This window comes from Coffea eugenioides, chromosome 4 (genome assembly GCF_003713205.1).
Source record: "Coffea eugenioides isolate CCC68of chromosome 4, Ceug_1.0, whole genome shotgun sequence".
NCBI lineage: Eukaryota > Viridiplantae > Streptophyta > Magnoliopsida > Gentianales > Rubiaceae > Coffea > Coffea eugenioides.
This window is the reverse complement of record NC_040038.1, coordinates 39,323,931-39,341,924: the sequence shown is the minus strand read 5'-3', so window position 1 is coordinate 39,341,924 and position 17,994 is coordinate 39,323,931. Positions and strand designations below refer to the sequence as shown.

General features: G+C 37.5%; 1 protein-coding gene across 1 annotated transcript; it reads right to left on the bottom strand.

The window, feature by feature from the left end:
• Positions 1-6,651: 6,651 nt before the first annotated feature.
• LOC113768806 (GDSL esterase/lipase At5g22810-like) lies at positions 6,652-8,370 on the bottom strand. The gene is made up of 5 exons (XM_027313302.1): positions 8,121-8,370; positions 7,882-8,015; positions 7,553-7,786; positions 7,147-7,402; positions 6,652-6,985 (listed from the first exon to the last, which is right to left on the bottom strand). Exons 1-5 carry the CDS (start codon positions 8,356-8,358, stop codon positions 6,795-6,797), a joined length of 1,053 nt encoding a protein of 350 aa, XP_027169103.1. The 5' UTR covers positions 8,359-8,370; the 3' UTR covers positions 6,652-6,794.
• Between the last annotated feature and the right edge of the window lie 9,624 nt (positions 8,371-17,994).

Below are 17,994 nucleotides of genomic sequence, written 5' to 3'. Positions count from 1 at the left end.
GCTTCTCTGGTCTGCTTGGCCTCGGCTCGAATGGAGTTTCTCTGGCCCGTATAGTCTCAGCTCGCATAAGAACCTCTCCGGCATGCATGGCCTTATCTCTGGCCTGTATGGTTTCAACTCGTCCGGGAGTCTCTCCGATCTGTATAGCCTCATCTCGCATAGGAACCTCTCCGGCCTGTATGGCCTCGGCTCGCGAGAGAGTTTTTCTGGCCTGTTTGGCCTTAGCTCACAAATGAGCCTCTCTGGCCTATTTGGTCTCAGCTCGCAAAGGAGTCTCTCCAGCATGTATGGCCTCAACTCGCATAGGAACCTCTCCGACCTGTTTGGCCTCAGCTCGCGAGAGAGTTTCTCCGACCTATTTGGCCTCAGCTGGCTTGGTGCCAGCCTCTTCGGCCCATTCGAATTCTGGTTGCCCAAAGGAAACGCCATCCGCTATGAAGTCCGCCAATCCTGGGGCTTTGATGGCCGTCCGGGGCTGGTACCCGAGGTCGTACTCGGACAACTCGACAGTCCACTTGACCATCCTCCCTGACACGTCCGGTCTGGACAGGATTGATTTCAAAGGTTGGTCAGTCACTACCATAATGGGATGAGCCTGGAAGTATGGCCTGAACTTTCGCGCCGCGTGAATTAATGCCAGGAAGTAGCGCTCAACCGGCGAATACATGACCTCCGCCCCCTGTAAAGCACGCTGACATAGTACACCGGTCTCTGGACCTTGTTTTCTTCTCTTACTAGCACCGCGCTAACGGCCTCCTCCCCCGGCGCTAGGTAGATGAATAGAGTTTCACCTCGTTCTGGGGGAAGTCAGGGCAGGCAGCGTGGCAAGGTGACTCTTCAGTTGATCGAATGTTTTCTGACATTCTGAGGTCCATTCAAACTAGGGACCTTTCTTTAGGGCCTTAAAGAAAAGCAAGTCCTGGACTGCCGATTTGGACAGGAATCTATTCAAGACTACCATCCTACCAGTTAGGCGCTGCACCTCCTTAATGTTTTTGGGAGGAGCCATATCCATGATAGCTTTTACCTTATCCGAGTTAGTCCATACCCCGTCTTTGGATATCATATATCCTAAGAATTTGCCCGACCTGATCTCGAAAGTGCATTTCTTGGGGTTCAGTTGCATGCGTGAGCTCCAAAGAACGTTGAAAACAACTCTGAGGTCTGTAATGAACTGCTCCTCAGTTCGACTTTTCACCAACATGTCGTCCACGTAGACCTCCATATTCCGACCTATCTGATCTTTGAACAGTTTGTTCACCAATCTTTGGTACATCACGCCCGTGTTTTTTAGTCCAAACGGCATGGTGACATAACAGTAGGTACCATACTCCGTGATGAATGAGGTCTTCTCTTGATTTTCCTCGTCCGTAGCTATTTGGTGGTACCCCTTGAAAGTATCCAAGAAACAGAAGATTTCATACCCAGTGGTCGAGTCCACAAGCAGGTCGATTCGGGGAAGAGGATAGCAGTCCTTCGGGCAAACTTTGTTCAAGTCGGTGAAATCCACACACATTCTCTAAACTCTATCGTCTTTCTTGACCAACACAGGGTTGGCCAGCCAGGTCGGATAGAAGACCTCCTTCACAATTTTGGCCTCTAGCAGCTTGCCTACCTCATCTTTGACAACCTCATTCCGCTCAAGTGCAAAATTTCGCTTCTTCTGCTTCACAGGTCGGATATTGGGATCTACGTGTAACTTGTGAATTGCCAGCTCGGACGAAATTTCAGGCATGTCATCTGCACTCCAGACGAAGATCTCCGCATATTTCTCAAGAAGAGCTTCGAGTGCCCTCCGTGTCTGTTCGCCCAGGTCTGAGCTGGTTTTGACCACATGATCGGGTCTCTCCCTACTTACTGGCAGTTCGAGTAGCCCCTCGTCGGTCTCCAACCGCTCTTTCTTCTTTATTGGCTCCCAGGGCTCTAAGCGAGTTGTCTGAGCCACCAGTTTCTCCTTACCCTTGAGAGTCGTAATGTAATAGACCCTAACTACTTCTGAATCCCCTTGCACCTCGGCCACCCCTGCCAGTGTAGGAAATTTCATGCTAAGGTGCAGGGTGGAGCAGACGGTTCGAAACGCGTTTAGGGTAGACCGTCCCAAAATCATGTTGTACGACGAGGGCTCTTTTACCATTTCAAAATTCACCGAAACAGTTTGACATTTTGGCGACATCCCCACCGTGACCATGAGGTTATTATCCCTTCCGGTCTCACCGGTGGACCTGCAAAGCCTATCAGGGGAGTTCTGACTGGTATGAGCTGCTTGTCCTCCAATTGCAGTTCTTTAAAGATCTTGTAATATAACACGTCAATGGCACTCCCATTGTCTATATATACCTTTCTGACTTTGTAGTTACACGTGATGACTTCTATCACAATGGCCTCATGGTTATTAGAAGCCAAGGGTACTGCGTCTTCAGGTCCATAGATGATCTCCTCGTATATTTTCAATCGCTTACTTGGGTTTTCTTCGTTAAGAGGGGGCGGTTATTCTGCCGAGCTGTGTGGCTATCTTTCCCAACAGGTCCTCCTGCAATGGTGTTAATTACCCTTGCTAGGTTTTGTACGTCTAGCTCGGGAGTTCGGTCACGGGGGCCCTGAGGTCGATCGTGTGGGTAGCTCGCGTGCTCCCGCTTATTGCCCCCTTGCCTCTGGTCGGCCCGTCCCTCCCGTATGAACTGCTTGAAGTGTCCTCGTTTGATCAGCTCTTCGATGTCCCTTTTTAGATGATGACAATTCTCAGTATCATGACCTACATCGCGATGGTAGGCGCAATACAAAGTCCGATCTCGTCTGCTCCTATCACCGAGCAGCTGCAGAGGATATCGAGAGAGGCCCTCCCGTTCCATTACCGCCAGGACCTGAGCTCTGGGCGCTGTGAGGGAGGTCCAGGCCCTCTCCTTCTCGAAGGGCCGACTCGTTCCTGACCAGGGGCCGCTCCTGGGTTGGCGGTCGAGAGTGATCTTCCGGGCCTAGCTAGATTGCGCTTCACCCGAACTAGCACTCTTTCTGTGCCTATCATCCCTTAGTCTCTCCTGTGCGCCTTTCAGGCGATTGACTTCCTCAGCATTAGCCTTCTCATGAGCTCGGTCCAGCATATCCCGAACTGATTTGGGAGGCTTCTCCACAAACTCGGTATACAGTTTCTGTTTGCGCAGCCCATTGATGAAAGCAGCATGACAACCTTATCGTCCCGATCTCGGACTTGGAGGGACTCATTGTTGAATCGAACCATGTATTCACGTAAGGACTCCTCAGGGCTCTGATGGATCGTCATCAAATGAGCGGTGTGAAAATAGCCGCGCAAGCTGTGTGAATGACCGAATTGACCTGGAAGGCAACCCCTGGAACCACTGACGCGCCTTCCCTTCCAAGAACATTGGAAAGGTCTTGCATTTGACCGCGTCTGCGGCTGTTTGCAGGCGCATCTATGTTAGGAAGGCAAACAGATGATTCTTTGGGTCCGTGGTCACATCATAAGATTTCATGCTTGGTAATTTGAACTTCGCGGGTAGCGGGTAATCCTCGATGTCAGGCACAAAGGGGGAGGCGATATGTTTATCAGCCTCCGGATCTAGCAAAAGATCCAGTTCGTCATGCACCCGGTATTCATCTCTCCTAGGAGAGGGCTCCCTCCGTGGGAACCTTTGGAAGGGCTCCAGGTGCTCAGTTCGGGAGTTCTTGTGGGAGGATTCCATGACCTCGACCTGTTCGCGGGTGTGCTCTTTTCGCGCCCACTTTGGGTGAGGGTTAGGGCTCCCCGTCCTTGACTCTGTCGGCCCGACTTCATCCGCCTTCCGTGCCGTGTGTTCCCAGTCATGATGGCCTCCAGACTGCCCCTTTAGGTAGTTCATAATAGCTTCAAAGGTGGGCAAATTGCCAGCCACTACCTGCACTAGTTGTTCAGGCGGGACTCGCGAGAGCTCCGCCCCTTCGTTCCCCAGCGGGGGATTCTGATGGGAATTTCGAGGGTTGCTCCGTTCGTCCCCCTTAGACCTATCGGCTTTTCTCTGGAATCTAGTCCTTGGCATGATTCGCAGAAAAGGAGAATTACTTTCCCACAGATGGCGCCAATTGATGCGACTGTTAGAAACGTGATCCGAGCCGAGGTGCAGCGAGCTAGGCGAACAGAGGAAGGCCGAGCTGATGGGAGGAGATCAAACGAACTGTCCTGCAAAAAGTAGGAAATGAGGGGACTAGTTCCCCGGAGTAGCTCCGATGATTAAGTCAGTAGAGCTTATAAGTAGGGATTCAGCATAGAGTACTGTTGAAGGCGTACCTTGTGTCGTCTTGTGGTGCTATATTTATAGGCTTGAGGGTGAGAGTTTCCTTATAGGACTACGAGTCCTAATCAAGGGGGAGTCTTTCTAGGGTTTCGCCTGCTAATTCCGAAAGGCGCGGGAGGCGCGGTCCACTAAGCCCACACGGCTGAATGGCGGTGGAAACGGCTGAACTGGTGCCCACTATGTCCGAACTGATCTGCCCGAGCTGCTGCATACGGGCTGATACATGGCATATGTAGATTGGCCCCACTACACTGCCTTTTCCTTTTAAGCTCTCTAAACCCTTGGCTGGACGACGGGATGAAGCTGCCTTTTTTTTTTATCTCATTTTGGAGCTGTTTGATGGTTCTTGTTAGACAAGACAATTGAGGTTTCTAGATTAGGGCCAAATGGCCTGTACTAAAGCAATCCAACGAAGCTAGAACAACCAAAAAAGAGTGAGGAAAGAGCTGCTACGCTGCTGCATTTTATATACTGTAGCACCGCTGGCATGAAGAAATAGCGCGTACATTGCACACGCGCGTGGTTCCCTTTTTTTTCTTTTTTTAACAACAATAAACAAATAATGAAATAATTTTAACAACAAAAAATAGAAATAAAACAAGATTAACCAAATTAAATGAAACGCTAATTTTTTTTTAATTTTGATTAATGATTTTTCCTTTTGTATTTTACTAATTTTCACTTAATTTAGGTAAACAAACAACAAATTTTCATAAATTGAATCTAAAAGAATTAAAGCCTATTTTTGTGAACAATTTTCTTTTTCCGATAAATTTTAATGCTAAAAATGTCTTAAAAATAAAAATTAAGAGACTAATGAGCAAAAATGAATAATAATTATCATTTAATGAAAATAATAATAAATAAAGCTAGATTAAAAATTTGGAATCTAAAATGCTAAAAAAAGTCTAAAAACAAAATCATGAGATTAATAAGTAAAAATAGATAATGATTATCAATAAAATAAAATAAAATAAAAATAAATTAAAGATAAATTAAAATTTGGTGTCTACATAATTTAATAAGGGAAATAGAACGAAGTAGGAATTCTTAGAACAGAATTCCATTTTAAACTTCTTTTTTTCCAACATGGAAATTTTCAAACAACTATAGATGAGATAGAGACAAAAAATAATTTCAAATAATTGAAATCAAGCCTTTGAAAAATAATCAAAGCATCTAGTATCTACACCAAAAGAGACACCAAGGGAATTTACCTTCTGCTCGCTTTGAAGTATTTTTTTCTTTTTATTTGTGGACTTACTATTGCAAACTAGGAGAGAAACATATTGCAATGCAAGTGAAAATATACCTACTGCCCAATCATGCCTTGCAATATTGTAAATTGGTGTGATGGTAGATGTTGAATTATTTGAGGTGGTGTAATTAGGAGGCATATAATTACTGAAAAATTGTTGATTAAAAGAGTTTAGTGAAAGTTGGACAAAATTAGGAGCTCCATAATTGGCCCATATACACTATATTATATGATATACGAGAACAAAAGATATCCACTCTACAAAATGCAAACGGTACATATTGTCTGAATCCACAAACAAAGCAAATTAATTTTCATTATAAATCCACATACATACAACAGATTGAAATTACTCCGTCTTGAATCTCGGAAAGATGCCAAAACAGCATTCCAATCATGATCATGCAAGGAAAAAAACAGTAGGCCTGCCTCCTTTCTCTCGATCTTTTTCCCATTGGTAAGCTAGAACGTGGGAAATAATCAGTGACTCATTTTGAATATTTTTTTGATTTGGTAACTAATGTCTTTTTTTTTTTGAGCCGCAATGACTTATTCAGCTAATTAAAATGTAGATTTTAAATCCTTATTTGTTCAGTGACAAAATATGCTTTTAATTGTTGAGTGCCCAAAAATGTCCGCTTTCATTAGAGGTGACCTTTTGACTGAAATAAAAATTTAGTGATCGAACTATTAAAAAAAAAATTAATTAGTTGGTTTAATTTCGTATATTGATTAGTTAACAAGCTTTCATATGAGATTTCAAATTGAGCGCAAGCATTGCTGTTAATTGAAGGCATTTTGTTTTACATGTTGCTTTAAATTTTATTGATGAGGTGACAAACTACAGAGTGCTTTTCTAAGTTAGTGAGATGAAAAACCATAAGAAAAACTAAAAGTATTTGATTGGTCACTAAATTTTGTGACATCTCTAATTACATGTTCCAAATGTTAGGTTTGTGTCGGTTAGTGAGAGGATTTTGCTCAACATTCACCATTAAATGGATTGAAAGAACTGATAACACTAACATAAACAGCAAGAGGATTGGCTAATAAAATTACTCATTTGTCTAATGCTTGTTTTATAATCAAATATATTAAGTGCTCTGTAATAAAACTGTTGATGGATGCACGCACAATTCATAAATTTCATTACGATCAAGGGAAATACTCAATTACAATTGCAACAAACTTGACCTGGGGAATACATCAAATCATTACTCTTATGCATTGTCTTTAATTAGTGGAAGACATTAGATAAGGTTGAGGCCGCTGACTAGCAAGTCACTAGATAAAACTTTGTTTGCAGCTTCTGTTGGGTGGAATCCATCCCAAAACACATACTCTGATGCATTTGCACATGTTCCTGGAGACTTGGCATTGCACAGAAAAGATGTCTCTATCAGCCCCGAACCACAACATGCCTTTCTTGCTTCAAAAAATCCTGCAAAATAATTGATTTCAGTATATGTATAATCTTGCCTCAATTCAACCTTTGGCCTCACTCTTTCCACTCTTGAATGAATAACAAACGAGAGAAAAATAATTTAATCAGGATTAGTAGTTTTCTGCATTCAATTAGAGAATGAGGAAGTTGACAAGTACCATTATCTACAGGTTTGGTGACAAGGTCTAAAAGTGGCTGATAGATATCCAAGACAAGAAGATTGAGATTGGGGAGCTTTTGTTTTAAGCTTTGCGATGTCATGTTAAGCTTATTGTTGAATGAAACAGCTGCTGCATTCATCTTCTCAACGCATTTGTTGGTATCCTCGCTAAACAGAGTTATGGATGCTGGAAGACATCCAATTGGTGGCAATGTTGTGACTCCAATCTTTCTTGCTCCCAACTTGTACAGTGCCTATTGCAGAATTTGCAAGAATTTAACTTTAGAGCAGATGGATTATATAAAATTCACCTAACTTACGTGCTGCATCAAGATTATTACTCCTGGAATTGCAGTTGCAGATATGCAATCAGAGAGCAATAGTGTTCGTGGAGAAAACATTACCTGTACAAAATTTACATAGGATTGGATGAGGATGTCTGAGAACTGATCAGGTGTGTATTTCTTGTAGAGCAGAGGATTGATGTAGTAGTTCTGAACAAAGTCACTGCTTCCATCACTCAGAAAGTGGATTGAACCATTTATGGTGGCTGAAGCATTGACTTTCCCCAGAATCACAACTAGCCTATTCTGGTAGTCCTTGTAAAGTGCCAGCTGCTTGCTTAGTGAAAGGGTATTCTAAACCATATAAAATATACAGTTAATATTATCATCTGATCAGCATTACACTTGTATATAGAATGTCTGTACATAGTAAAAGACTTTGTACTTACATATATTTTTGCTGTAGCTTCATAATAACCAGAACCTGCTGAAGCAAAGTTGGCCCCAAGCAACATGTTTTTCGTTGTTTTCGCCTTATTGCTCAGATAAGGCTTTGGATAATCAGTGAAGCCTAGATTCTCACCTGCATTAGCTAAAATTCGTTAGATACCTGTAAAAATCATACATTTGCATTGAGAAAACAAAGGGAGGAGAAAATGATAGGAGGGTTGAGATTGAAGAGAAGTACCAGTAAAATCTGTGGCAAGCTTCCCATTGCAGAACCTCCCAGTTGCTTCATGGTTAATGAAGTCTCTTCCATAAGGGGGGAAGTTGGCTTTGATTAGAGTCTCTAAATAGTTATTGTTTCCCACATCAACAATAGAATCCCCAAACAAGTATAGTGCAGGAACTAGAGGCTGTCCATTGACAACATTGAGGCCCAAAACTAGTAGGAAGCATGTCAATAGAAAAACTGAAGCGGCCATTGTTTTCAAGCAGTTAATCAGTGATGTAACTCAGAAAAAGAGAGGAATGATGATTGCAATGCAGCAATTGGATGATGCATTTATATAATTCCATTGATGTAGTATTCATTAGCCCAATTGGTTGAAAGGCCTACATCTCAAGAGATTCGATTTGCAATTTTAAAACTCAACCCTCTTAACGTGGTAGATTATGGGAAGTAGAGTACTCTTCTGGTAGAGTATCTAGATAAGAACAGCATTCAAACAGTTGAATGTTATGCCATATGTATGTTCACCAACTTGGTTAATTACAGCTACAACTTTCAGAGCACATCAAACTTTTTTTTAAAAAAAAGAAATAGAAAATTCCAGTTGGTCAATTAATATATTTGTGGGAGGGGGGGGGTGGGGGGGGGAGAGCTCTAGGTAAACTTGGTGTGGTTAATACTGTCTTCGGGGAAACATATTTAACATGTTCATTCCATAGTGGAAGCTATTCTCTTGGTGTAATAGCTGCTAAGACAGATTTTCGTTTTCTGAACATTTGATGCTAGAATAGCCAATTTTTGAAAAAATGATAAATGAATTGACTATAGTTTATGGTTGTCCTCCAGATTAGCCTAAATTTTGGACTCCAATTAACATTCGCTAGTTATCTGATCTAGTATTCTGCAACTCCTTTCTAGATGCAAGTAAGGTTGTCAGTGAATAGTTCTGACATCCATGAGCTTAGTTGTCGTTTAATTTAACTAGAGCAACATTTAGCTGGCAATAGTTCAAATTAAGTTTATTTGGCGTGTCTTGCTAGAAGTGTTATTTGAGCTGTATTGGTTTCTAATGCACCTTTACTTATGCATAGATTGTCCAAAGCCACAAGATTTCTCAACTTGAATTGATCAACAAAGGCAATGGCACAACAAAGATCAGATACAATGGCTCAAAGTCGGTTGATTTTTTCAACTATTCAACTTTCTTGTATGTGTCTTAAATTCTTACTACCACCAAATGAGTCTTTACAAACATCAGTAGCCTTGCAATCAACATCTAAAATCGAAAGCTTCATGAATAAAGTCACGGCAGTTTAGCAAGGGTAACATTCAGTGGAAAGCTGTTTTTTTTAAAAAAAAAAAATCTTTTCACCTATGAAGATGTAAATTTTAAAAGGAAAATGTATAATAAAGAAGATCCAACAGAGAAAAGTTATATTAGGGAGATGATTAAAATTGGGGCTACTTTTTCTTTTCTTGAAATTTTCTCGCAAATGATTTTGTTAGCATTGCAGATTAGTGCTTTAAGGCTCTATGTATATTAAACTTCATGCTGCTGTAAAGCATGAAATGGATAAAGCAGAAGAAATATCATTATCTGCTTGTAAGAAGTATTGGTGAAAAGAAAAGGTAAAGTTAATTAAATTGCCTCCTGTCGGACGGTGGAAATTGTGATAAACTATTATGAGCTTGATAAACAAGCCTCTCAATTGCTGCCCGTGGAGACACACACTTTGCAAATAAATCATTCACTTAGCATAACTTTCGAAAATTAATTAGCAGCACAATCACGAATATTCCTTTAATGGTGATTATCATATTCGGGCAATATCAAATTACGTTTTTATTTTTTTTTAATTTTTTGCAATACGAAGAGATGTAGAGTAATACCAAGTAATTTTTTATGTTCGTAAATTCGAAATATTGAAAAATAAACATAGCTAAAAAGTTGTAAAAGAAAACGTTACTCTGAATGCTTGCTTGCTAATTTGCCGTATGGATTGCAAAATTCTTTTGTTCGCATGCAATTCTGACTCATAAACTTTTATATGGCAGGGGAAAAGAAACGTCAAAAAGAAAAAGAAAATAAAGTTGCACTTTAGTCCTTACTCTATCAAAAGTTTAGAATTCATACCCCAGCCATGGAAACTTTGCGAACAGATTGGTGAAAGATGGCCCAAACGCTACACTCCTATTTTCTGTTGTGAAACTATACAAATTGATTTCTTGCCATAAATCAATGGATACCCATACTTGAATCTGGTTATCACTGATGAAACAAGTAAAGTTTGTCTTGTTGATCCAATTATCCTAATCATCTATTGAAAATGAAGAACATTAGAGGCACTTGCATAAGAGGAAATCAAATCTGTCATCAGAAAAATATCATGAAGATGAGCCTTAATTACTCGTAAGTCGAGACTCAAAAGTGGAATTTTAAAACACAAAAGAAATCTGATTTCCATCTTTGAAATCAAGTGCAAAATGATCAAGCAATATCGAAGGAAAAATGTGAGTTCGAAAAACTCAATTTCCTTTAAGTTTGAAAATTTTAGATTTGACAAGCAAATTTTGGAAAATCGTATCTCACTCTTTGTAGATCCAAAATTGGAAAACTTGGTACCATTGGAAACTACTTCCAAAGTACTAAAAGTTCCTAGAAGACATTTTTCCATGATTCCAAATGGATGACATTCAAAATCCGGCTCAAAGTTGTTGTTTTGGGCTACCAAGACAGTTTCGGGGTTGGTTTTTGGCCAACTTTGGAAATTCGGCAAAATTCACAGAATATGAACTAGTCTCTCAAATTTGAAAATCATCTAGAGTTACAATCAAAGTTTAAAACACAACAAACAGAACAAGAATCGGAGTTTTGAGCGCCAAGATATAGCAGACAAAGTTGGTTCAAAATGAGGACCATTGAGCAATTTTCCAGGTTTGAAACATGAACTTTGAGACTTTGGTTGGGCGTCGAAATGAACTCAGAATGGTACTAAATTTAGTAGTATTACCCTACCATATAAGGGTTATTCCTCTGTCGAATTTCATGTAAAAATTCGTACAGGAAGTCAGTCAACAAAGCCACTAAAATTCCAAGAATTTTCAAGGCAAATCTGCCTTGTACTTCAATTTTCCTTTTCCTAACTTTTGGGTCAATGAAATCATCTTAAGCATGGTTCATTTATGAAGACAAGGTCTAGGAAATATCCAAAATGTGTTTGGTAGGTGATTAACACCAAGAGTTTCAAAATACCAAGTCCCGAACAAGATCGGCCATTGATCAGTCCAAAAATGAGGGTTTTCAAGCAATGATGCAGGTCTGCAGTTTGGCCATAATTCACTCAATTCAACTTGGAATTGAGTGTGGTTGGTGGCGTTGGAAAATAAATTCACAAGGCTACAATTTCTCAGAAGAAATCATTTTAAAATTCTGTCCACAACTAATTCATATTCGAGCATCAAGTCGCAGCTCATAACAGATTTTCCAACACAGAGGAGAAACAGGACAGGTGACTTTGAATGGCTGGTACGGTTCACTCAAGTGGAATCAGGGGATACATTTTATACCGTTAGAAAACTGGAAGTGTCTAGTTTCTAATGCTGCAAATGGCACTCAATTTTGACGTCGGAGCAAAGAGTTATGGTCATTTCAAAATCACTGCCAGAACAACTCTGGACACGTTTTCCAGTTGTAAAGAAATTTCAAAATCTCAACTTTTGGCCAACCAAATCAAGTGATTTTTGGTGGAAACTTTCCACACAACCTATACAATATATCTACATTAAAAAAAATTCAATTGGACCACAAAAATTTGCACCAACAGGTGCGGCAAAGCAGGGGCAGAACCGGCACTTTTCTTCCTTTTGTTTCCTTTGAGTTTTCTTTCCACTTTTCAACTTATAATCACTAGTTTAACCACTAATTCAACATAAACAACAACCAATATCATCACATCAGTTCAGCAAGTCCATTGTGGGATTTCATAGAACCCACTCACAAGATCTACAACAATCCAAAACTACCCACATGAAGCTACAAGCTTCTAAGTGCAATATAACTTACAAAAACTAAGATTCAAAGGTTTGATCGTCATTACCTCCTAGATGTTGCTAGAGCAGAAATTTTTGGTCCTTTGAAGCTCAAGAAAACCGTGAGGTTGAAGTTTCTTTCCTAACTTAAGTTGATCTCCAAGTTATTTGCAAGGTGTAGTGTGAATTTGAGGTGATTTGGTGCAAGAAAATGAGGTGAAATGAAGGAAAATTTTTGGTCTTCTTCTCCAAGGTGATGCACGGCTGTTTGAATGAGAAAGAGAGAGTTGTTGCAGCTGCAAAAGCTTCTTGAGGCAGCTTAAGAATGTGTGGCCAACAATGCTCAAAAAGTCAACTAGGAATAGTGCGCGTACGCGGGCGTTTCATGCTCGTTTCCTCTCAGCTTTGTTTCATTTGTGCACTAAACCTCTAATGCACTTCCATTGATACTATTATTATTCACTCTTAATAGTCTAAAAATAAAGGTCTAAAGTCCCTCGATTAATCGCGCGCGTGAAAATGCGTACTTTCGATTTATGCGCGATAGAACGAAATTTCTAAGGAATTCTTGTAACGATAGTATTTCTAACTAATACTTGAGTACTTAAACATAAAAATACATATTTTAAAACTAATGTATGAGTCCTCAATCTCCAAGCTCACTGTACCCTCAAATCGATTATTACCTCCAAACGCGTGTTCACTATTCTCACTAGCCGAGCTTCCAAAAATTAAATTTTGTAACAAGTCATTTTAAAAATATATACAAGTCATAGTTCCATGTAATTGGGTCTAAAAAGGTTAGAATAAAATATTCGGAGCAAACGGGCAATTAAATATTTAAATAAGCTAGTAATAAGAGTTTAAAATAAGTAAATTTGCAAGTCCTCACACGAGTCTAGTATTAGTTTCTCAAGTCTCCAATTTGTCGTGCGGTACGACTTTCGAGAAATTATCGACGTACGCATAATAAAAACTTTATTTAATTTAATCACATCTAATCTCTCAATTAACTCTTCTTAGTCCCCTATTGATCATCCTTAATTCTCCAAAATCATTGTACTCTCAGATCGACTATCATCTCGAAGGTGTGTATTTGTTATTCCTTAATAAACGAGCCTTCGAAAAATTTAAATTTGTTAGCGAGACGTTTTAAAAGTATAAATAAGACATGGTTCCATAAAAATGAATTTAAAAGGGTTGAAATAAATTGTTCGGAGAAAACAAGTGAATAAACATTTAGAAAAGCCAGTAATATGAGATAAAATAAGAAAATTTTCGGGTTCTCACACTTTCACGCCCATGAATATATTTTGACGTTATCAAATTGTGATCGCGCAATTTTGAATTACGCAGAAAATTAGACTAATAGAAAGGTAACAAAGCAAGTCGTTTGAAATCTAAAGTAGGTAACAAACCAAGGTTTTGTTTGTAAGTCTGAAGCATCGGAAATTAAATAGAGCAAAAAGGTCATTTAAAAAATTTGTACCCTTTTTTTTTATTAAAGTAAATTTCATTTACGAAATTGTTAAAAATTATCCAGCACAATTTGATTTAGATTAGAAAAATCTACAGTAATTATAAGTTAAACATGCACTAGAAATAACATATCTATACTAGGAAAAAAGTTACTATTGATAATACGTGATTACCAAGTTGCAGCTAGCACTTGTGTAGTTATATGGATTGCAAACTTTTCTTCTTTGAATACAATACACATAATTGATTTTCAAAACCGTAACTTCCAGATTCCCAACTAATCAGTCTAATTTATTCATATACAAGTGCAAAAGAAAAGTCAAAAAAGAAAAAGTGGGAGAAAGAAACAAAAATAGATAGACATACAGCCTGAGACACGGACACTGGAAACAGATGTGAAAATATGCAAATTACAGAAAATAAATTTGTACTTTTGTCCTTACATTCTCAAAAATTTTATGACTCTTAACCCTAGAAATTTTGCGAACTCTTGTAAAAGGTCCATGGATCAAAATTCCATTTTTGGGATAATAAGCAAATTGCTTTCTTCCATTAAATGGCTGGAGGCATTACTGCATTTTGGTTCTCAGTTCTCAGACTCGTTAATTAAGAAGGAAAAGTTCGTCTTGTTGGTTGTAAGCATCCTATGAAATTGAACGATACTTAGGGATGGCAACGGGTGGGTGGCTGCCAGTAGGGTGAGGGCGGGTCTAGGGGGAGTTTTTCTCACCCGGGCTTTTAAACAAGGGTCTGTTCCCTGTCCTGGCCCGTGCTTAATTTTTTAATATTATATATATAAATATATAATATATAATTAGATATAATTGTATACATATAATATAAAATTGATAATGTGATATTTTCTTATGACAAATAATGTAATCCTTCTTGTTAATTTTTTGTGGTTATAAAATGATAAACATATTATGTTAGTTTACCTTTTTTTTTGGTTATGGTATATAGTTTTAAAAAAATAACAATAATTGTTTTAGATTTTATGTAATATCAAATATAGAGAAACAGATTCACAAGATCAAAATAACTTTTAAACTTTGTTTCATATTAAGTTTTTTCTTTTGCAAAAGATACAAAGGAATGATTAGTATACAACAATAAAGTTAAATATAAAATAAAAATAGTAACTAGATGAGATAGGGGTAAGGGCAACGAGGGACAGGACAGGGGATGAGGGGAGCTTTTGGATGACTGGTTAGGAGCAAGGAATCCCATCTCACTCCTGTTTCATTGTCATTCCTAAGAATATTGAAGGTATTTGCGAGTTGTCATGATTAATCAAAACATAATAGAATTTGTAAGTCAACTATATTCATTAGGAGTTAATACCACGGTACCTGAATTCGTTCAGTGTGACATAAAATTAAAGACCCCTTGACCTGGAGCACTTTTCCCAAAAGATGCTTTCTTTCTGTCTTCAAGTGCTTACCAAATTAGCAATGCCATTCGGAAGCGGACAACTCCAAAATATAAACCGTTTCATTATAATGGTTCCCAAAAAAAAAAAAAAAACCGATGGCTAAGATTTTGTTAGTCATCTTTTGTGGCCATATGGTTCCAATTATTCCTACACATATAAAAAGGAGTCTATGGTTTACTGTTGATAAGTTTTCATCCACCTCTTATAGAGTTAATTTAGTAGTTTAAGTCACTATCATAAAATAGCTAAAGTAAATTGTACATGAATGTAATGCACGTATATATAAAAGAAAATGGCACTTTTAACCTTTATGTGCTCATCCAACATATAATGCACGTGTAGATGAATTATTAAATGTTAGTATTGGGGTGGATTTACCTATTTATCCTCAAATGTGATTTTTAAGTTTTGCATTTGTCTAAATTAAACGGTTTTTGCGGAAATTCATACTAAGTAATCATTTAGAATACTTAAGATTACATTTAATATCTATGAGAAAAGTAATTTAATTGTAGTCCGTTACAATCATAACTCTTGCTTACTTAAAATTCTTGCTTTTACTTCCGTTTCACTGGAATGCAGCCTTCTTTATTAATTTCTTTCTTTTCCCCTTTTAAGTCAAATAAATTGATCTAATAGCCAATGTCTTCTTTATCTTCTTTCCTTTTGCTTCTACGATCTTTTGCTTACCCTTTCTAAGTTTGTGTTGCTATCTATTTCTTTTTTCTTTTTACAGGATTTGTAGGTATTTTAAGCTAGAATTTTTGGAGAAACAAATTTCATCTTGTTATTAAGGTAATGAAATTAGTTATTTTAAATTATCCTTTGCTTGAAAGCAAATTTGTTTGTTCTTTTATTCAAAATTTTTGGTGCAAAATTTCTTCTTTTCTATCCATTTTCAAAATTCATGTTGTTTTGTTAGTTTAATTTGTGAAATTTCGTTTAATTATATGCTAATGAATAATTCGAGTCTTCATATGACTTAGACCCTATTTGATAACCCTATTCAATACTTAAATTTAATAAATTTTGATCTTAACATGTTCAAACGCATTTGACCACAAAAAATTGAACATCTGAATTAATTAAGTAACACTAAATTTTGTAGGCAAAACTTGCCCTAAAAAATAAGTGATAAGCTATTCACCTATCACTGAATATGATATATACTCAAATATATTAGATTTAATACTTAACAATTCAATAATTTAATGGATTTAGACTTCAAATTTTAGATTTCAGACTTCAATTCACTTTTATCAAACACATTCTTAGTCTCTTAGTTTTTTCTAAATTGGTAAAATTACTTTTCTGCATGTTGTTAACTAAGAGTTTTCCTCAGATAGGTTGAAGTGTTGCTTTGAATTCTTTGATTACCATTCTTCTAATTAAGGTACATATCCTTAGAATTGTTTCAATGATTAAATTTATTTGCTTACAACTTCTTTTTAATACGTGGTTTTGTATTTCGGATTAAGTTTCTCAATATGTTAGATTTCTTATTTTTAAAATTACTTGGTTTAGATGACATGTTAATTGTGTATGTCAATCAATGGTCTAACTAAATGATCTACAATGCGCTATAATTGTATATATCTTTGGATGAATGTTTTTCATGCTTGCTTTTGTGTGTATACCTTTCTGCTTATACATGGGTTGATGATTGTATCTTAATTAGCTATTGAAACCAAATAAAAGAAGAGAACAATAGCTAAGACCCAAATGAACCTAACATCATCCCACTGCTTCCTTCATATTCATATACTTTCACTTTTGTTTGTTTTACGCATTATTAAGAGAGTTTAGATGGATGTGGCTAATTATGTTTGGCTTAAAGTGTACAAGGAAGATTTCAGCAAATTGTTCATGCAGGCAAACCCTCTTCATAAGTTTCTATGGACGGTATGAACACCACTATTTACTTATTATTATGTTCTAAACTTGAAGGGCTAATTGTTTATTCAGTTTTTATGACATTAATATTTGATGATCCAATTATTCAAGTTGCTAAAGAGGATGGTGAGAAGTGAAAGTCTGAAATTGAAGAATATTGAGTACAATTTCGATATACTTGAGTTTATTATCTATTATAGGAAAATAGCTTATCAAAATTAAATGGGTTGATATTTCAAATGCTTTGACAAGCTTATTTGGACAAAGCTATAGAATTCAAAGCAGAAAATAAAGAAAAGTCTGGAATTTAATGATGATGGTGCTGAAAATTAAGATGTCAGTGTTTTGGTTTGCAAAAGCATTGGTAGGAGTTGTACTGTCTATCTAGCTGCTTTGTCCTTATTAATTTTTAGATTTTCCTAATAGTGTCATTTTGAACTTGTTTTGCTTTTTCAAGGTGAAGAAGATTCAATTAGCAAAAAAGTCAAGAAAGAGATTGTAATTTATGTTGACTTTATTGTAGTATTGTTTAATCATTTTTGGCAAAATTTTAATATCTTAATTGCCAAGCAACAATGGATTATAGTCTCCCAAAGAAGAGGACAAAAATAAGAAAAGGTTATTGAGAAGTTTTATTATTGAAGGTAAAGATGTAGAATATGTATACAATGATAAATTTTCAATTCTAACCATATTATGCATTTCTAATATTTTTTAAAATCTTTTAGAATAACCAAACTACAATTTTACTATTTCCAATTTTTCATAATAGGTATTCACCCCCACGTCTTGTGTAGGTTTCATCCCTATTGTATATCATAGGGGGGCAAGACTCAGCTTTAGGATTACCTCAAATTTCATCTTCGGTAACCTTCATTCCCTATATCCTTCTATAGCTACAAAGGTAACTCAAAGTTTGATATTCCATATCGAACTTCTACCCACCCAACCCCTGAAGGACGGTCACCCCCAAAACAGCTGCCCTCCTGTTTGGGGGGCTCCCTTCCGCGTGTGCCCATTAATAGTAGATCTCCTTTTTAGCTTACATGGTAG